The 22203-nt window shown below is 34.5% G+C and overlaps 1 protein-coding gene and 1 non-coding gene across 2 annotated transcripts in view; both read right to left on the bottom strand.

The window, feature by feature from the left end:
• Positions 1 to 902: 902 nt before the first annotated feature.
• The window catches only part of HAUS6 (HAUS augmin like complex subunit 6), a 28100-nt gene continuing 6799 nt past the window's right edge, over positions 903 to 22203 (bottom strand). Inside the window, exons 5-15 of the mRNA XM_044677221.1 lie at positions 19059 to 19209; positions 18357 to 18419; positions 18188 to 18236; positions 17262 to 17435; positions 16525 to 16718; positions 14980 to 15106; positions 14243 to 14345; positions 9373 to 9478; positions 5164 to 5230; positions 2921 to 3094; positions 903 to 1061 (exon numbers count right to left, since the gene is read on the bottom strand). Of these exons, the coding sequence (XP_044533156.1) occupies positions 903 to 1061; positions 2921 to 3094; positions 5164 to 5230; positions 9373 to 9478; positions 14243 to 14345; positions 14980 to 15106; positions 16525 to 16718; positions 17262 to 17435; positions 18188 to 18236; positions 18357 to 18419; positions 19059 to 19209 (1367 nt within the window). The remainder of the gene's footprint in view (positions 1062 to 2920; positions 3095 to 5163; positions 5231 to 9372; positions 9479 to 14242; positions 14346 to 14979; positions 15107 to 16524; positions 16719 to 17261; positions 17436 to 18187; positions 18237 to 18356; positions 18420 to 19058; positions 19210 to 22203) is intronic.
• On the bottom strand, positions 5313 to 5443 carry LOC123232791. The gene has a single exon (XR_006505296.1).

Genomic DNA, 22203 nt, shown 5'->3' with positions numbered 1-22203 from the left:
GAGAGAGAGAGAGAGAGAGAGAGAGAGAGAGAGAGAGAGAGAGAGAGAGAGAGAGATGAGGTATGTTTGTTTATTATTGATGATTTGCTTTTAGCAATGCAGTCAACTCTCTGATTCAACACAGGATAGATGGTAGTGTTTAGAACACAATGTTAAGGGGCAGCTAGGTGGCTCAGTGGATTGAGATCCCGGCCTAGAGATGGGAAGTCCTGGGTTCAAATTGGACATCAGACACTTTCTAACTCTGTGACCCTGGGCAAGTCACTTAACCCCAATTGCCTAGTTCTTAATTCTAAAAGAGATAGATGGTAAAGTGGTGGGGGAGTGTGTGTGTGTGTGTGTGTGTGTGTGTGTGTGTGTGTGTGTGTGTGTAGTGTTAAAATACAAAGCTCAAATAAATCATAAAACTACTGATCTTGCCCTCTGCCCCAAAAAATTCCACTTTGACTCATCAGAGCAGAAGAGAGTGGGCAAAGATGAACTTGGATCTTAAAGATACTTCTGATAAATGTCTAAATACTGAAACATGTGCCATATTATCAGTGATTTTTGTGGAGGTAATTCTTGAACTGGGAGGAATACCAGTTTAAAATAATTTCTAATGTCCCTCCTGACCCTTATTCTATGGCTCTTTCTAGATTAACTGAAAAGAACTATTATTTGGCTTAGAATTTACTATTGCCAGAAAGAACAAGGAGCTATGGAGGCACAGTGATTCATCCAACCTAATAAAAACATCAGAATACTTATTTCAACAAACTAAGTCTATATATGCTAAAATAGACAGTCCTTCGAAATTTTACTTTAACCAAAAAATGGTTATACGATTTATGTTTGTCATACTAAGCTAAGCAGTAGTTCCAAAGTCTTGAAAACTAATATCTAATTAATAAAGTAACAGATCAGAAGCATAAATTGAGCTTACTCAAATCTTCTGGAGTTCTTGGAATCTGCTTCCTTGTCAAAAATGGATTAGAAAATAAATGGTTGATTAAGGTCCCTAATTCTACATCTCTTCCTTCACAAAGCTGTGGTGAATCTGCTATAACTGCCTTGGCAACCTAGAAGGAACAAAATAAAAGTAAAAAACATTAATTCTAATTGTCTTGTCATGTATGAGATAAGCAAGATGTCAAGAGTGTCCAATATTATACATCAGACAATTATTTTAATAAATGGTAATCATGGAATATTGCAACTTATATATGGGAGCACACAATCATTATTAAACAGTCTCTAATCTATAGAATGCAAGTGAGGTGGGACAAAAATCTCTTCCCCTATACTAGAATAGAATTCAATAGATTCTCTATTTCAGAGAAATAAGAATCAATCAAATAGCAGTTTCTTGAAAGAGAAGAGAAATATGTTTATACCTATGCTTTGAGAATATTCATTTGGAAGCAATAGACTGGAGGATAAAGACTGGCTACAATGAGACCAATTAGGAGGCTACTCCAATAGTCTGGGCAAGAAGTAGCAATGGCCTAAACCAGGTTGCTGGCTATATAAATGAAGAAAATAAGCTAAACGAGAAATACAGACGGAAAGAACAAATATATGCAAATATATTTGTAGTAGCACTCTTTGTTGTAGCAAAGAACTAGGTACAAAGTGGGTATACCTCAGGTAAGGAATGACTAAATAAATTAGTATATGAATATAAAAGAATATTATTGTGCTATAGGAAATAAAGATAAGATTCAGAGAAATCTATGCACTTACATGAAATAATACAGAATAAAACAAGCAGAATCAGAAATTCCCATTTTATGTACATTGAAGGGTAAGATCAAGTGAAGGTTTTTTAAGGATGGAGACATTCTTATCCACTAGAAAAGGAACTAGTGAATAAGACAGAATTGGGGACAAGGAAGGGAGACATGTGGGAATGGGATCAAAAGTACAAGAAGAATAGTATGCAAAAAGCCACCACTTCCTCCATGATTGCAGCAAAGGAGGAGAGGAGAGGATGATATAGAGGTGGTTTTAACATGTACTAGTGGGAAGGAGGCACTAGTGACAAATAGTCCCCAAATTTTCTATTACAAAGTAATGGCCTCTGTTGAAACATCTGAAATGTGTTCACTCCCCATCCTCCCAAGTTGAGGCTGGCAGACAGTTCAGAATAGGTGCTAAGAGTGGTTAATATTCAATTCAGTTTCATGTCATTACTTTGCTATTCTATTTCATCATATGGCTTCTGCCTCAAGTTGATAAAGGGCCTGGGCTGATGTAAAGAAATATACTGGTGAGGCCAAAGAAATGGGAATTTGAATAAGTATCCCATCAATATTGTGCACTTGGCTATAAATGAAAGGCTCATCAAAGAGGTCTCAGGGTGCATGTACTTTTATTCTCATAGGCAATAATTTTGCTTACTAAAGGATCACCAGCAAAAGTAACCTGCATAGAAATAAAAAGTTTTTCTGGTGAATTTTCCAGTACATGAAATAAGATTTTAATTCAGTTCAGGTTTAGAACATTGATCATTAAATGTAAGAAAAAAAGTTGAGAATACAGATAACCTTTCCACATCATGGCTTTCCCCATCATGGTTCTGATATATCACAGGTTGACATAAGAAATTAAATGGGAATTTGGGGGAAGTTTTACAGAAGCGGCAGAATATATGCGAAGGTCACCAGACAACACAGAAAAGTTTAGAAATTCAGAAATACATAATACATGTATAGTATTATATAATGGCAACATCTCTTCTCTTTTAATACTATAAATATACGCAACTTCTTTTATTATAAATACTCCATAAAAGAAAAAATTCAGACTTCTTTTCTGGTATGAAGAGAGTCTAAACATTTTATGAGGATTTTCCAGACTGAAGGTGGCATCATATCACTAACCCAGGATATACCAGGACTATACAATCAGTAAATACTTAACAAAGATTTTCCCTTACCTCCTCTGCCAGATGATCTACTTCTTTTTTGAAGGGATCTAGCTTTGGTGTTGAAAGCATAGAACTCTCTCTGTTCTTCTGAGCTGACAATGATTGAGATGTGTCCATTTTGACTTTTTTTTTGTTTTTTGAAAGTGATTGTTCTTTATCTCTAATAGTCTTTGTCTTCATATCCTAAAAGAGACAAAAAAATTACATTTTTAAAGTTTTACACATTCTTTTCCCAGTCCTTAACTGTGCAAACAAGTCATGTCAGTTTAAGAGTAAAATTAACTGGCATAGCAATTCTGTGTACTTTAAACTGAGGGGGGTGGGGGAAGGAAGATAAATATGTTTACAAATTATTACATGTGGCTATTTACCATCATGTAGGGATTGCAGGGGAATTTCAAGACTCTTAATATTCTTTGGAAACTGTTTTTACATGTAATTGGGGGGGGGGGTTAAATTTTAAAAAAGAATTGCAAAAGATAAATAACATTATAAAAGACTGCTTTTTGGAGATATAACCAGAACTTTGTCCAAAGATCAGTTCCGCACTTTATCAATGACTTCGATGAAAGTATAGATGGCAAGCTGATCAAACAGACTATACTGATTTAGCTGAACCCTGGATTTAAGACAAAAACAAAAAAGAAACAATACTACCACAGGAAAGTCCAGTATGACAAAGTGATGTGTAGAAAATAGCCATGCTTGATGAATTATAAATTCAAAAATAATCAGTAATATAATCTTCTTCTAGCCAAAAGAGGCAATGCATGTAGTAGGCACTTAATAAATGTATGCCGATTAAACTGCATAATATAGGCTTAATGTCCAAAAGGAAGGTGCATAATGCACTAGTAATAAGCAGTGTTGAATATATGGTATTATATATTATATTAATATATATGATTAACATATTAATAAAGTCTTATTGATTGACTAGCTGGTCTGACAAGTAGAATATTATACCTAGTTCTGGACACTTCATTTTAAAAGGGCTACTATTAAAACATGCTCAAGAAAATAACTAGAATATCCCATGAAAGAATTAGTTGAAGGAACTGAAAATATGCAGCTTAGAAAGAGTGCTTTGGTGAGTCATGATAATCTTCAAAACATAGAAAGAGGAATTAATTTGTCTTAAGGACAACATAAGGTAATACTTTCCAGCAATAAAATCTGGTTGTAAAACTTAATAGGTTGCTCTGTGAAATAATGTGAATCACCTAGCAGATTGGCTATCATGGCAGCAAAGGAAAGTAATAAATGCTGGAGGGGATGTGGCAAAATTGGGAAATTAATGCACTGCTGGTAGAGTTGTGAATTAATCCAAACATTCTGGATGGCAATTTGGAACTATGCCCAAAGGGCTTTAAAAGACTACCTGCCCTTTGATCCAGCCATACCAGAGTTAGGTTTATACCCCAAAGAGATAATAAGGAAAAAGACTTGTACAAAAATATTTATTGCCATGCTCTTTGTGATGGCAAAAAAATAGAAAATGAAGGGATACCCTTCAATTGGGGAATGGCTAAACAAATTGTGGCATCTGTTGGTGATGGAATACTATTGTGCTATAAGGAAAATAAACTGGAGGAATTCCATGTGAACTGGAATGACCTCCAGGAATTGATGCAGAGTGAAAGGAGCAGAAGCAGGAGAACCTTGTACACGGCGACGTATACACTGTGGCACAATCAAACATATAAGACTTCTCTACTAGCAGTAATGCAATGATCCAAGACATTTCTAAGGGACTTATGAGAAAGAACACTAACCACATCCAGAGAAAGAACTGTGGGAATAGAAACACAGAAGAAAAACTGCTTGATCACATGGGTCGAGATGAATATGATTGGGGATGTAAACTCTAAAGGATCACACTAGTACAAATATCAATAATGTGGAAATAGGTCTTGATCAATGACACATGTAAAACCTAGTGGAATTGTGCATTGGGGGTGGGAGGAGGAGAAGGAAAGAACATGAATCATGTAACAATGGGAAATTTTTCTTAATTAAATAAAATTTTAAAACTTTTAAAATTTTAAAAAAAGAAAAAATGTGAATCTCCATTACCAAAAGCATTCAAGCAGAGACTGGGTAACCAGCTTGTCAAGCATATTGTAGAAAAGATTCATATTTAAGCCGGAGTTGATCTAGATGACTACTTAAGTCACATGCAAAACTGAAGATTTTATCAAAATAAGACAGTTGAAGGCAAAGGTTTAAGTCAAAATTGGGTTAAAATGTACCTTTTCAAGCAATATTACACTGCTACTATCAGACACTGTATCTGACTGCATTGGAAGGACAGCAGCCCTAAAGAAGGGAAAAAAGCCAAATGTCCATTAAAAAGTTAAAAAGTTCTACTTATACTTTATTAAGTTGAATATTACAAAGAATATATCTGCCCCGTATCTGTCCGTTACGATTTCTCTCAATTCGTCCCGGTCATCAAAAGGCAGTTTTATCTTGGGAGAGCTTGTGACAATTAGAGCAATAATTCTGCTCTACCTGTGTATCGGCCTCCCAGAATAAACATTTGTTTATTTTACTCCATTTAGATTTTTGTCATTTGGATAAAGATAATTTGAAACAGATTTATAATAAATACTCATTTGCACAAATCTCTTATTTTCCCATCCGCCAATGTGCTAGCCTTGGACCCTTTTTCTTCCTTAATTATGTCATCTATTCTTAAGGCTTCAGTTATCTTATGCAGATACTCTCTAAAATGATCTATCATTAATCTCTCTTAAGATTGCCAGTCTTATGATTTCAAATGGATTTTCTACCTAGATAATTCACCAGTACCTCAAATGCATTATATCCAAAATTGAACCTCTCCCTCCCCCCACCACCACTATTCTCACCCAAAAGTCTACCCATTCTCCTGTTAAATCACAGATTTGCAGTTGGAGAAGGATAACAAAGATCATCTACTCATTTTTCAGAAGAGAAAACTGAAAACAATAAAACAAAGTAATAATAACAGTTATTTCTCCAGTTATATAGGTAAGAGGGCCAGGATTTGAACATAGTATTTTTACTACAACAATGGCCTATCAATGATTTTTCACAGTATAAACTGTTTCTTTTGTCTCTTCCCTCATTCTCATCCATTACATCCAACCAGCATCAATTCCTGGTAATACTATCTTCACAAACTCTTTCATATATATTGCAATGGAAAAGGGAACAATGGCTCACCTTTCAACACCCACTAAAACTATACTATTCCAAGCTCTTTATCAACTCTTGCCTATTTTAATAATCTAATTCTCTGCTTCCAGTCATTCTCTAGTTCAACCTTGAAAATGCTACCCATAAAATCTTAATAATAATATACTATATTTATGATGGCATTCCTCTATTCAAAAACCTTCAGTGGTCAGCCACTTATCATCAAATAAAGTTTAAATAGATTTATCCTAGCATTCAGACAGTCACAATTTGGTCCTTACCTTCTGCCAAGCTAGACTACTCACTGTCTTCTCTTCTCATCCTGCCCTTCCCTACTATTCATTTGTTCATGCTGTTATATTCCTGGATATTACAGGAATAATTGAGGCTCCTTTGGCCCCAAATTCCAGTTTTAAAATCCCTGCCTTGGGGGCAGCTGGGTAGCTCAGTGGATTGAGAGTCAGGCCTAGAGATGGAAGGTCCTAGGTTCAAATCCAGTCTCAGACACTTCCCAGTTGTGTGATCCTGGGCAAGTCACTTGATCCCCACTGCCCACCCTTACCACTCTTCCACCTAGGAGTCAATACACAGAAGTTAAGGGTTTAAAAAATGTTAAAAAATAAAAATAAAAATAAAAAATAAAATCCCTGCCTTCTTGAAGTTCCAATTCATATTTTAAGTTTTCTATGAAGCCCTTCTTGAGCTTCCTAATTAATATTTCTCTCTTCAAATTCCTCATAGCTTTTTGTCAGACTTCTCTTCTACAGAGAACACATTCTGTATATGGCATGGTTCTTTGTATATCAGAGTGTAAATTCCTTAAAGGTAGTTATTTTATTTCAACTTTGTATCCCCAGTGCAAAATTTCATTTATATCACTAACCTGTGAGCTCAAAGCATGTAGTCCCTCTGACGGTAAAGATTACAAGCCACATACATCTTTCATCCAGTGCAACTTTTATTCATTATGTTTCATAATCTTTTCACATAGATCTGTGCAACATGTTATTGGGAGTCACCTTTTAGAAATGTTTTATATTTCTTAGATACCAATGGTTATTCCTCATTCTTGATAACTGAGTGGGCCCACCACTTTTCTGTTAACCTAATTACTCTGCTGAAATCCTTTATGTTGCAGCTCTCACATAATTTTTCATTAGTAATTCATCACAATCTACTCTTGCCAACTGTTTTTATCTCTCTCCATTGCCCTTTGGGTCATCTTTAATTTGTCAGAGAATGTGATATGCCATGACTCAATCATACCATATTAGTGAAAGAATACTAACCATAAAAAAGATGGGCCTTGCTTTTGGTCTTAGTACCATATTATCAAATGCCACTTTACCCAAAGAGCAAGGTAAAAGAAGCAAGTACAGGGTGAAGCACTAAAGGACAAAGAGGAGACAGAGATAGTAACAGCTAGCATTTGCCTAGTGCTTTAAAGTTTCCAAAGCAGGCTAAAAGTTACTTCACTTGATCCTTACATATAATTTTCCACATTTATAATGAAAAAACGATGGCTAAAGAGAAGAATGACATTCCCAGGATAACATATAAAGTTAAAAAGTATGTGAGGAAATGTTTGAACTCAATTCTTCCTGTCCAATATTCTAACCATGATACAACCTAGATGGTTCACCTAACAGAGGCCCCAGGGGCAGAAATGTGTACATGTTTACAGTCAACAACTAAATGAAATATGTATAGAACAGAAGGTCCCATTATATTTGTTAGATCAAAAATTCAATTTGACAATGTAAAATTCCACCACAACAAAAAATTGAGGCCTCCTAGAGTTTATATCTTAAAATTTAATGGGCACTTTACAAATACTTGTTGAATAAAAACTAAGTTTTGTCTTGTCTATTTTTTAGAAAGACATAGTGGATAGATATACAAGGCAATCTAGGCTGTGAGAACTCAATTCATTTCCACTAACATTTATTCAGTACCTGCTATGTAAGAGACACTGAGTCAGGTGTTGATTGTGGCTGTAATAGCACTCCATAGTTTTTCTATTCTGCCATGAAGAAACAATTATCCTTCAATTCCTACCAAGGACCCAAACCCCTAAAAAATAAAAAAATTAAAAACCCTTTTCAAACTACTCACAAACAGAAAAAGATCTATTAGACTGCTATAGGAAAGTAATGGCAATCCAAAGATATACAAAACATCTTCTAGATCACTTCCCCATTATAATCGAAGTACATCTTATCTGCGGCTTGCAGCACCCTGCCCTTGGAGTCAGGAGTTCAAATCTAGCCTCAGACACATGCTACCTCTGAAATGCTGGGCAAGTACTTCAACCTCTTCAGTTTCGTCATCTGCAAAATGAGAATAGTATCTACTTCCTAGGTTGTAAGAATGTTAAATATTTGTAAAATTCTTTGCAAACCTTCAAGAACTACATAAATGCTAACTATAAAGTATTAATGTATACATATCAGCTTTTTCATCTGTGACTCTTCAGAATAGGAAAAAGATTGCAAGCAACTGGTCAAAGCAAAATCCTGTAATATAGAATGCCAAGGTCCCAAGAGAGTTCATTATAATGAACATGGACTTGTACCTAGTTCACTATCCCCATGAAGCATTCACACTAGCAAAAGAGCTTTTAAAAACAAAATATTTACTTCTCCATGATAATCAGATATGTCAAAAATACAAGGAAGTATGGGCAGGTGGTGACCTCTCACTAATTAATGGAAAGGAAAGAAGAAAGTTTTGAAAAGGAAAGATCACTTCATTACCACTCCTAAATTAGGTAGGATGCTACATTACTTAGATATCAGATTAGTTTTTTATACTGCAATATACTGTATCCTGATCTATGATCTTAACATCTTCCTAATCTTGAAACTGAAAGCAGACCACCAATAATCTACTTTGCACAGAATTGAAACCCAACTAACTTACTTTACTACTACAATAAAAACTTCTAATTAAAACATCAGGAAATTATGTACACTAATCACAAATATAACTAGCAAATTATTTAGAAATTTCTAAATGTTACCAAGATAGGGTAGTTTTAAAAACCCACATATAAGCAAACTACCAATTAGAAATTATATTCAAGACTTCAAAAACCAAAATTATATACTTATAAATAAAAAATACTTCCTTATATATGAAACATTAAGTCTCTTTTCTCCATGTATGATGACACTAAAAGAATTATTTAGTTCAATTAGAAGATGAGACTGTCCCAAAAACTGCTTTAGAAAATATCCTAAAAGCAGGCATAAAATTAAAAGGCAAATTAGGTTTACCTGTTCACTAGTTCATCTGTAGTTCTTATTGCACTATCATCCTCAGTTCTTATTGCATTATCATCCATCCCATGGAAATCTTCTTGGGTATGCTTCTTAGATGCATCTAAGAAAAAAGATGAATTACAATTTTAGTTATCCAATGGACCACTCTAAAATATTCAAGCCATCTCTTAAATTTTTACTTAAAAAATAATCAAAAGGAATAAAAACAAAACAAAAAAAAAGGAAATAGTATAGATAACTATTGATAAAACAGGAAGCAGAGAAACAGAAACTGTCTAATAAAAGACTCCATAACAAATTATGATATTAATCATGGGTTCCTGGCTAATACAATTAAAAGAGGAAAATATTATCTTGGATCATGGGTTCAACCGCATAATTGCATTTTATTATGCATTATTTATCTCATTTTCTTAAAGGCAGAATGATAAAAATTGACCTCGCCGCCTCAACATCAGAAAAATCTGCATTCAAGTCTTGCCTCTGACATATAACTCAGTTGTCTAAGTAATTCTTGGATTATAAATTGTAGGGCAAGTGACAACAGCATTAGGTACCAATGAAACCACAGGTCCTGTCCCTATGCTAAATCAAGTAGGCAAAAAAAAATTTGCTATTCTATTCTTTCTTCAGATCATACAAATATTAAAAGTTCATATGAATCCAGTTAATAGTAGAAGTAGTGGCAACACATATATTGCTTTAAGATTTGCAAAGCCCTTTATGAATGCTATTTCCTTTGATCTTCACAACTTTATTAGGTAAATTCTATTATTTTTCTCATGAGGCAACAGAGACTCAAAGAGCTTAGGTGATTTACCTAGTTGCTCAGCTATTAAGTGCCATGGGAAAGGATTCAAAAACAGGTCTTCCAGCCTCAAGTCCAACACTAACCACTGCACCAGATAGCTGCCTTAATATAATCACTTTTGAACATGTTACAGCAAGGCAAGTTTAAGAAAAAAAAATAAAACTGAAAAAAAATCTAGCTATCTCAAAAACACACTTTTAACAAAAGAATTCTTTCCAATGAAATTGAGTATAATCTATTTCAGGTCTGCTTATCCTGTATCATTCTTGTCCATCCCCCATAACTTCATCAGAGGATTTCACTCTAATTCTGCTGGAGGCTTTCACTTTCTCCCGAGTTTGTAAGGGTATTTTCAATAGCTACCCAGTGACAATGTTATTAACTATTCATCTATCACCCACTTAACCTTGCCACGTGGCCAGCCCATCTTCCTACCCAACATTTTTTAGTATTTTTTTCCCGTTGTTCTTTTTGAAGTTCCTCATTGATTATATGTTGTAATCTGCTCATACCTACCATGCACTTCTTCACTGCCTTCTGTGATATTAATTTTTAATTCTTAAAAAGTTGATCTAGGCCATGTCCCCTTGCCAATTAGTAATACTAGTAGAATGTTTTACTCTGAACCCTCAGCAGAATGTATAAAGAGCCTTGGGATCTCAAACAAACACCAGAAGAGTACAAGACCTTGCTGGTTCTACTAGGTTGGAAAAGATGCTTTCCAAGGTCAAGACCTACTAAATATGGAGCTCTTCACCAGTAGACCACATGGCAATAACTGTTTTGGCTATAGCAACCCATTAAGCAAAAAAAGAAAGGAGATAATAGTCTTCAGGCTTGTGTAGTCTTCTTATTCTTCTGCAATGATTGTGACATTGAGGAAAAGGACAATGCTAAGCAGCACAATTTTAAGACCATCTATATACACTGACTGCCAGGACTCTCTGAAAGTGAGATCTTTATCCAATGATTATGGAGGAACATAATGCTAGAGGAGTAGAATCAAGCCAGTAATGAAAGTTCTATTATAAAAAAGGAAGGGGGGCAGCTAGGTGACTTAGTGGATTGAGAGCAAAGCCCAGAGACAGGAGGTCCTGGGTTCAAATCTGACCTCAGACACTTCGTAGCCATGTGACCCTGGGCAAGTCACTTAACCCCCACTGCCTAGTCCTTAGTACTCTTCTGCCTTGGAACCAATACATAGTATTGATTCCAAGATGGAAGGTATGGGTTTTGTTTTGTTTTTATAAAAGGAAGTTAAAACTAAATGGAAGGCTAGGTCGCAGATACTCCTCAGAGAGGCAGAAAAGGGAACTGGTGGAGTTGGTTTTATTATACATCCAGAAGCAGCAAGAAAAATTATTTCATGGACTATACGAAGTGTCTCAATCCACTCTCACAATGGCTTCATTCTCTACCTTTTTAATTCCTATCCCCTTTATGATTATGTTTAATCTCCCCTATTGGAATGTAAGCTCCTTGAAGATAGATTTTGTCATGGCTTTTTGTTTTTTAAATTCTTAATTTTAAATTTATTTTTGAATTTTTAAATTAAATTTTTAATTTTAAATAAATTAAATTTAAATGTATTAAGTACCTGTATTCCAGACATTGTTCTAAGTAGGTGGACAAGAGAAAAAAATCTTTGCCCTCAAGGAGTTTACATTGTGTATATTAATGAAAAAGCTTTTAAGGGCTTACAATAAGAAGTGCTAGGAATACAAACAGAAAAAAGCAAGTCAATCTCTGAGCTCAAGGAGATTATATTCTAATTTAGGAAAGACACCCATATAAAAGAAAGTGGCTGCCAAGTGAGTAGTGTTTTGGACCAAGAACCTGATTCATGATTTCAGGCAAGAGTTGAAGAGAGCAGGGGAAGGGTTTGGGAGGGAAGGGGTGATGGTTGTTAAACCTAAGGGGTATTGGGTGTTAGACTGAAGAATGACCTTGATAAACTGAATGCTTATTTAGAACCTGGGGTCATAGGAGTGGGAATTTGAGATTGGGGAGGAAGGAAGGTGGAAAAAAAGTGATAGGATAGAGAAGTATAAAGAGGAAAATGTGTGCATATTACAAGCAAATAAAGATTTGGGGTAGTGGGGAGAAAAAAATCAGGAAAGACCTCAAATAGAAGGTGGCAACTGAGCAGAGCTCTGAAAGGAGTTAGGCATTCCTACAGGCTAAGTGAGGAGGGAATGAAATTAAAGCCCAGGAGACAATTCCGGGAGAAGGCATACCCAAGTTTTAAGAGTATGGAATGCAGAAAGGTGAATTAAGTGCAATAAGTTCAGGACAGATGAGAGCCAAACTAGGAAGAGCTTTAAAATGTCAAACAGGAGGTTGTGTTTTTCTCCTGGAGGGAAGGAGGAGCTAACTTGAGCATTTTGAGAAGGGAAACCATAGAAGGATATACTGATAAGTGGCAAGATTTAAAGCAGGAAAATTAATTATGAGGATATTGCAATGATCCTGGAGAGAACTGAGATAAAGGCCTGAACTAAACTGGTAGCCATGTGACTAAAAAGCAGAGAGAGGGGCGAGAAAGATGTTGTGGAAACAAAACTGACAAGAATTACAACTGACTGGATTTGTAAGGAAAGTGGAGGAGGTAAAGGTGATTCCAAGGTTGCAAACCTGGGTAACTAGAAAGGTGTCCTCAAAAATTGTTGGGAAAAGGAGTGCATCTAAGTGGGAAAGAGGAACTCTGCCTTACATGTTAGGTCTGAAATTCCTGAGACACTGACCAGGAAAATATTCATAAGCAACTGCTGACATAGAATTGGAGCTTAATTACTAGATTTGAAAATCATTTCCATAGAACTAATAACTGAAGCCACAGGTGCTGATAAGATCCCTGAGAGAAAAGATCTCCTGCCAGTCTATTTGTTCCTCAGAAACCATGGTCTTTCTGGTGAAGACCCCAAAGATGTGATCTTTCCTTCTTACACGGTTCAAAAACTTTTATGATGGCAGTAATGGGCTCTGAAGACAATTCTCTGATACCAGGGAGACATAATCAAAGAATTTCAGAGGTAGGAGAAACCTAAGAGGTCACCTTTTTCAAAATATACCTACCAGGACTAAAGTGGGCATCAAAAAGATAGGAGAGGTCTCATGTAGTTGAGTTCAGGACTTAAGAGTCAAAAGACCCGAGTTTTCATCTCATCTCAAATACTTAATAGATCTATGGCCATAAGAAAGTCACTTGAGGGGGCAGCTGGGTAGCTCAGTGGATTGAGAGCCAGGCCTAGAGACGGAAGGTCCTAGGTTTAAATCTGATCTCAGATACTTCCCAGCTGTGTGACCCAGCAAGTCACTTGACCCCCATTGCCTACCCTTACCACTCTTCTGTCCAAGACAGAAGGTAAGGGTTTTAAAAAAAAAAAAAAGTCGCTTGACCACTTGAGCCCTTGGTTGCCTCATTTATAAAATGATGGGGCTGAATTCAAAGATTCCCTTGTAGATCTAAATCCATAATCATATGAAACACTGTGTCCCCAAAAAGATAAGTCAAACCAATAAGCTTGAAATATGAAGAAAAATCTCTCTCTCTCTCTCTCTCTCTCTCTCTCTCTAAGGGATCAAAGTTCCATCTCTGTACCATTCCTGAATGCCTTAAAGACTGACAACCAGAATCCAACTATCTAGGATCACCTAATTTTCCTATCTTGTGTCCCACCTGACCATAATGAACTTCTAAAATCAGCTCCCTTACCCAATTCATATTCAAGATGTAGTAGCAGTAACATGGCAGAAAGAGCCAAGAAGTATCAATCCAAGCCTCACTATTCCTAGTGTGAGTCACTTAACATTTCTTGGGCTAAGTTTCTATGTTTATAAAATTAAGGGTTTCAACAGGATTCCCTCCAATCCCTTCTAATACTAAAATCTGATAACAATATTCCATTAATGTCCCAACTAGATCCTGCATAACTAACCCAGCTCCTTATAGTTCAGGAACATTATCAGCGAAAAGCATAAAGAACTTAAAATGTTCATAATAAAAATTCAAAGACTAAAAAATCCTTGGAAGAAGTCACATAAACAACAAACCTGGAAGTGACATGGGATATCGATAGAAGACACTATTTTCATAAACTTCTTCTGAAGCAGGATCAAATGAAAGAGGAGACATTGCTGGTAAAAGATCCAGGGCCTTAAAACAAATAAAATTAGCATATTGAAATAAATATAGTTTAGTTATTGTTACTGCAATGCTTTCATTAAATTGTTATTCTTTGTGACTGCCAGATTTACCAATTTTTTTTTTATAAAATCAGTTTTCTTTTTTTTCATTCTTGGCAGAGATATAAACATTGTAAAGAATTATAGAACTTTTGTTAACTCCCTCCTCCTCCATCCATCTCCCCAAGTTCCTCTATCTTGAAATGCTAAAGTACCTTAGAACTTAAGAGGTTACAGTCAATATATCTTCATTAATAAAATCTGTATCTCAGATTAAGATTGTCAAACATGATTACTTCATTATACAGTTTCATGATACATTTATTTAGAACAATATAGAAGCAAAATCATATTTGAGTTCTGGACCTTAAAAATACTGATCCAAACACTACAAATATACCAAATACCAATTTTAGGTAGTAAATAAATCAAATTTTTTTCCATAAGTATCCTCTAAAAATAAAATCCTAGAGAAGGAAATAGAACCCAGAATCTTTGCTTTAAAAAAAAAACCCAATCAGTATGGTTCATGGTCTTGAGTCAAGCATAACTAAATGCCTGAATAACAACAACAAAGCAAAAACATTAACCCTAGCTTTACTTACTGGCGTCTCATCTTTAATTAGACTAAAAGGAGCCTGATTAAGGAACTCTTCCCACTTCTTATTCCATTTTCTTTGTTTTTCAGCATTTGATTGCCTTATAAGAGCAGCCTCTTGTTTTATTTTATACCTATTAACAGATAAAACACTTGTTCTAAATCACAAAAAAATAGAGAAGCATTCTAATGAAAATGTTGTGAAAATTTAATATAGAAAATAAAACTGATAAGAGAAGTTCAAAGTAAATGTATATTTTAAACATATAACATCAATTCTTAGATCTAAAAGAATAATCTATAAATACTATTGACTGTAACTAGTACCTTCTCTTTTTAAGGGCAGAAAGAGATTCCAATCTTATCTTCACAGTATAACATTTCTTAATATTAATTCAGAGTATATTATTCTCTCTAACTCACCATATATAACAGGCATCCTACACTTTCTTTTAAAAATAGGAATGCTGGGGGCAGCTGGGTAGCTCAGTGGATTGAGAGTCAGGCCTAGAGACGGGAGGTCCTAGGTTCAAATCCGGCCTCAGACACTTCCCAGCTGTGTGACCCGGGGCAAGTCACTTGACCCCCATTGTCACCCTTACCACTCTTCCACCTATAAGCCAATACACAGAAGTTAAGGGTTTAAAAATAAATAAATAAATAAAAATAGGAATGCTATAGGGTGCAGCTAGGTAGCTCAGTGGGTTGAGAGTCAGGCCTAGAGACGGGAGATCCTAGGTTCAAATCCAGCCTCAGACACTTCCCAGCTGTGTGACCCTGGGCAAGTCACTTGACCCCCATTGCCACCCTTACCACTCTTCCACCTCCTATAAGCCAATACACAGAAGTTAAGGGTTTAAAAAAAAAATAGGAGGGCTATAGTTGACTTTAAGGAAAAAGTTCCCATTATGTACTAAGCAGGCATGACTCTAAAAAAATGGTTCTAAACAATGGAAAAAAATATCAAATAGGATACTCATTTTGTTTTATTTGGAGGAAAGGGGTGGGCAATTTAAGCCAAACAAAGAAAAAATATATTGATTTTACTGGATACTTCATATATTTCTTAGGGATTGGTAAAAGGAAAGAGTGTGGGCTACTAAATTCTATATATTTATTTGGCAAGGCTGAAAGAAGATATAACTATATTAAGAGCAAACATTCTACTGATAGACATCATCTACAACCAGCCTTCCTAGGAAGCTTTTTAAGCTTCAAATGGATTAGAAGTGGAACTGACAATAAATATCATCTAGTCCAGGGGTGCTTAACCCTTTTTGTATCATTTCTTCAGCAGTCTAGTAAAACCTCAGAATGTTTTTAAATGTATAAAATTTTAAAAATTACAAAGGAAACCAATTACATTAGAACAGTTATTAAAAATATTTTTAAAATAAGCTCACAAACCCCAATAGTCCAAACTCATTACAAATAAGGAAACTGAATCCCAAAGAGATAAAGCAATTTACTCAAAGACACAGGACTACTCAATGTCAGTCAAAACTTATAATTCCAGTCTACTTCCTTACAGGATGTTTTTTCCACTCCATACCTCAATTGCTTCACATGTGATAAAGTGATTTTCTGAACTCTGGCCTCTCTCTCAACATAATTAAGGTCTGCTGTCAATCCTGTTTGGTCAGTATGACTACGTTCATTTTTTAAAATCTTCAGGGCTTCATTTAGTAATTGAATAACAGTTAAAAGATTCAATTTTCCAGCTTCATAAAGGTTTCCTATAAATAACTTTAAAGAGAAAAAGAAAAGATCAATGAAACTGATAGCACTAGTTTCATTATCTGAATGAGGATTACAAAATAAAAATGTAATGTGCAAGCTCTTTCAAAATCTAAGTCTCATAACAAATAATAATCAAATATAATCTTAATGAAGAGATTTATTGATGATTATAGCATTCAAAATACTGAGTTGTACATTGTTCTACCTATTTAACTTTATGTAAAAAAAAAAATAAAACCTCAAAGCTACATGAGAAGTTCTGCATGAAAAAAAATGAATGTAGGAAAATGAAAAAAACTGAGATGATATAATAGGTTTAAATTTCATGCAGGATCACATCATGAAAAAATGGCTAAACACTGTGTTCACCATGTTGCAACTAAAAAGAAAAATCTAACCTACTATATATGTGTGTTCAGAATGAAACCCTTAAGTAAATCACAGAAAACTTTTTTGAAAACTGTTGGTTCAAATATTTTATTACAGCAGTAAAATGAGACAGGTTAAGTGAAAGTCACTTTTTTTAATTGTATAAAATCAAGAACTTACATGGCACATTTGTTTTTCAATTCTATCCAGTAAGAGCCTTGGAACCTTAATAGCAACACCAGCTCCATCCAAAGTATACTGATCAACATGACCTGTAATGACCGAATTAACAACTTCTCTTTCTTTTTCCAAAAATGTAAGAGTTTCCATCACAGAATCCCACATCAATCGAACCTTTGAAAGTAGAGATTATTTTTTAGAGAGAAAGAAACTAGACTGAATATTATTGAATGAATAAAGGAATGAGGGGTAGAGGAAATCAATTTACTAAGAATAAACAAGATTAACTTCTTTAAAGTGTTTAAGGATAATTTACAAAATGGCACCATGATAATCTGAAAACTCTGCTACTAGAAGTACTTCTCAGACACAAGATTTTTCAGTCACTGGGAGAATATGGTTTATTATTTTTTTAAAAAATCATGCTACTGACATAGAATAAATAATATATGACAACATGTCAAGAGACATCAAATAGAGTAGATAGAAAATAAATGCATAAGGACTTAAAGAGTAAATTTTGCATTAACCAATGGAAAGTTTGTTATTTTATTCTTAATGGAATTTCTTTTTTTAATGTTTATTTTATTTTGAAACAGTTCTCATCATCCTTGAACTCTCAAGCAAGTTATACAATGTACCAAACTTAAGGGAGTATCCAGACATGAGTAAGGATTGATGGGTTATTTTTTTCATCAAGGAAAGAAGGGAATTTCCACATGACAGAAATCACAGATTTGTGAATATCTAAATATTCTCCAGGCCAGGGTTTATGGAGTTTTTTTTACCAGTAAGTAACAAAAAGAATAGAAAAAGCAATACTTAGCAGTTTTAAGATAATGATGCCTGTAGAAAACTACAATATGGCAACCAAGGACATGTTTTTAGATAGCAAAATAAACTTTCATGACACAGAAAAGTCTCACCTTTTGAACTTTTTCTAATATGTCTCTTGGGTCTTCATTCTGGTTCTTTCTGGTTAAAAATGAAATAATTTCATTAGCTATGACAAAAACCATACCATTTTGTAATTAAATCAACTTCTGAATTAGTTAACAAATGCAGGCTAAATAAAAGTATATCTAAAATACTTACTTTTGTAATTTTTGCAATTCAGTATGTTGTGAATTCAAATCTCTTATTTCTTTAATTAATGCTCTGCAAGGAAATAAAATTATTTATGGCTATGTTCAAATAACTTAATTCCCTCTTTCATGCTAAGGAACACAGGGGGAAAAAAATTGTACATTATCCTCACGCTTACTCCATTTTTACCCAAGCAAAACAAAATATGATTTTTAAGGTCCTCTGGAATATATATTCTTCAAACTTTACTTAATAGCTGGCTAAAGAGGAATAGATTTATAACAGTAACATAGATTTAGAGCTAGAAGGGGCTTTAAAGATTGGTTATCAAATCCAACCCTCTAATCTGAGGTTCAGAAAGGTTAAATGACTTCCCCATGGTCACATAGCTAATAAGTATCTAAGAAGATTCCAACTGAAGTCATCCTGACTACAAGTCTATCTCACTATCCACTGTATAATACTACCTCTCATTCTACACAAACACAATAGTATTAGCAGGCAGGCATTTCAGAACCAGTTCCAAGGAATTTTTATATAAGCCTTCATTTCCAACATACACCTAGTGAGGGAACCTCTCAGCAAAATGTTCCTTTAAGCTATTACATCATATTCCATTTTTAAAAATAATTTTCAAGCAGGCATATCTTAAGATATAATTGAATAACAACTGAAAATTTTCCTTTTTATCAAAACATACCCATTACTTACTGAGAATTTTCCTGGTATTGTCGAATCAGAGAATCTTCTTTTTGTAAAATTTGTAAAAACCTGGTTCGTCCTATGTAACATCTTGTAAAGGACTTACAGGGCTCTTGAGACTTTTTATTAAATGTCTCTATGAAGTACGTATTATTAGAACCTGAATGTTACAATACAAAAAAAAGTTACAAATAACTTATTTTTCAAATTTACTTTTAGCAACATTGCATTTAACATAGCAGATGCAACTGTAAAACATTCCTATCCAAATGGTTAAATAGTATTTCAAGAAAAGAAGTCAACTTTCAATTATTATACTGATAGGACAGGATAAAAAAGTAAGAGCTACATAATTTCATATCATTTTAATTATTTAGTTAACTAAGGCTACAAGGATCTTAAAGAATTGACATTGGATTTTTTGCCTTCTTTCATTTACAAAAAAAAAAAAAACAGAATAACAAGCAATTGTTGGCAAGAAAAGGAATCATCAATATCAGTGATATCAAATTCTCTGGTACAACAATCCCTTCCCAAAGCATAGATTCCTTCAACAACCCCCCATCATGATCCAAACTCTTGCAACAACAATAGAGAACTCACTATACCAAAGCAGCCAATTATTTTTAGATAGTTCTAATCATTGAGAATATGATATTATTTCAACCTTCCTGATTATCCTAGTCATGATGCTATGAAGGTTTTCTAACACAGTCCTTAAAAAGGACTTCCTAAAATGTGATACATAATATCTGGACAAAACATTCCAGTTGTAGAATAAACATGGCAGAGAAAAGCAGAACTGCTCTCCCCTTTAATTCATATTTCTATTAATGCACCTGAGGATCACAAGTTTTTTGATGCATCAATAACTAATGGCTTTAGAGTTTCCCAAATTCCTGAGTCTCTTTTACATGAACTGTTTTCAAATTACTTCTGTCCCCACCCTATACTTGCAAACTTTTTTTTCTGAACCCAGGTGCAGAATTTAATTTATTCCTATTAAATTTTGTCTTTGTAGCTTCCCATCATTCTCATCTCTCATGATCCTCAATCAAGTCACCTGCTGTAAAAACTATCCCTTCCAGTCTCATGTTATCTAAGTTAAGACCAACATTCTACATCTTCCTTCAAGCTACTGATTTCTTAAAAACTCTTTAGCACCCTACTAGAAATGTCCATCCAAACTAGGGAAGGAGAAAAGAAAAAAGATTGCACCATTCAATTTGAATAGTAAGTCCCAAATCTCAGAGCTAATAATATAGTAAATCAAGAAAGTTAAATATTTAAAAGAGAGAAACCAAATTGGTTATTTAATAAATAGCCCAAAATACACTAGGGATTGAAAAGCATAGTTTGCATTAAATAAGATCTATTATTTTAGATATTTTAAAAGAATTTTATTATGTTTATCTTATTTTGAAGAAGTCTTCATCCTCTCCTTGAACTCTCAAGCATGACACTGATGACTTAACCTTTCTAAAAGGAAAAAATGGGGGGGAAAGTACTTAACTTGAATAAGGAAGCCTCAAACACTTACTAGCTGTAAGATTCCATGGGTAAGTCACTTAACCTCTAAGACGTCTAGCTTCCTCAACTGTAAAATGGGGATACCACAGGAAAGAGAACCCTTAACGAACCTTTACATGTAAATATATGATATCATTACCTTCTCCCCAGTTTCTGATGCAACATATTCTCCTGGTACTCCTCCAACACTACTAACCACATCTACCTTTTTCACTGACTCCCATTTTTCTCTTAAAGTAACCCTTAGTAAGTTTGGTCCCTCAGACCTTACAAAGCACTGTTTTTTTTTTTTTGCCAAATATATTTAATGTGCATAGTTACATATATACAGGTGTCAATCTCCTATTAAAATATAAGCTCCATGACTTTGCTACTAGTAGCAATGCAATAAGCCAGGCCTCTCCTAAAGGACTTACGTAAAAGAATGCTATCCACATTGAAAGAACTATGGGAGTAGAAATGCAAAAGCAAAACATATGACATCACTAATCACACATTTATATGGGTGTGTGATTTGGAGTTTAGGCTTTAAAAAAATTGCTCTACAGTAAAAATGAGTAATATGGAAATAGGTATCAAGTGATAACATTTATACAACCCAGTGGAACTGCTTGTTGGCTGTGGGAGGGGGAGACTGAGGGGAGGGAAAAAATGAATCAGGTAAACAGGGAAAAATATTAAAAATTAAAATTGAAAATAAATTAAAAAGCAACCAACTGCAAAAAAATATTAAATAAAATAAATAAAAGCCCCATGAATGCCTTATCTAATGGTCATCGTTCCTACTGCCTAACACAATATTTGTCCATTCTGTTGCTAAAATGAATAATTTGTAGTTTTAATAAGGTTTCCTGTAAGATTCAAGACACATACAAATTTTTAAGAATACAAGTTATTCCTCAATTGATAAATGGTCAAAGTATATGAACAGGTAATTTTCAGAAGAAATCAAAGCTATCAAGACCATATGAAAAAATGCTCTAAATCACAATGGATTAAAGAAACGCAAATTAAAACAACTCTATCACCTCACACCTAGGAGATTGGCTAATATAACAGAAAACCAAAGTAATAAATGTTGGACAAAATGTGGGGAAACTGGGGCACTGTTGGTGGAGTTGTGAACTGATCCAATCATTCTAGAGAGCAATTTTGGAACTATGCCCAAAGGACTATAAAACTGTACAAATTCTGACCCAACAATACCAACTAGGCCTGCATTCCAAAGAGACCTAGAAAAAAAAAAGAAAAAGGACCACTATGTTCAAAAATATTCATGGCGACTCTTTGTGGTGGATAAGAATTGGAAACTGAGGAGATGCCCCCCCAGTTGGGGAATGGCTGAGCAAGTTATGGGGTATGACTGTGATGGATACTATTGTGCAATAAGAAATGATGAGCAGACTTTCATTAAAAAAAAAAATAAATAAAAAGAATTACATGAGCTGATACAGAGTGAAGTGAGCAGAACCAGGAAAACACTATATACAATAGCTGCAATACTGGATGATCTCCTATGAATAACTTAACTATTGTCGGGAACACAAAGATCAAAGATAATTCTAAAGGACCTACGATGAGAAATACTATCTACCTCCAAAGAAAGAACTGAAGGGATTTGAAT

Source organism: Gracilinanus agilis, chromosome 1, assembly GCF_016433145.1.
Source record: "Gracilinanus agilis isolate LMUSP501 chromosome 1, AgileGrace, whole genome shotgun sequence".
Classification (NCBI taxonomy): Eukaryota; Metazoa; Chordata; class Mammalia; order Didelphimorphia; family Didelphidae; genus Gracilinanus; species Gracilinanus agilis.
Note: the sequence above shows the minus strand (reverse complement) of the source record. Positions and strands in the feature narration are given on the sequence as shown.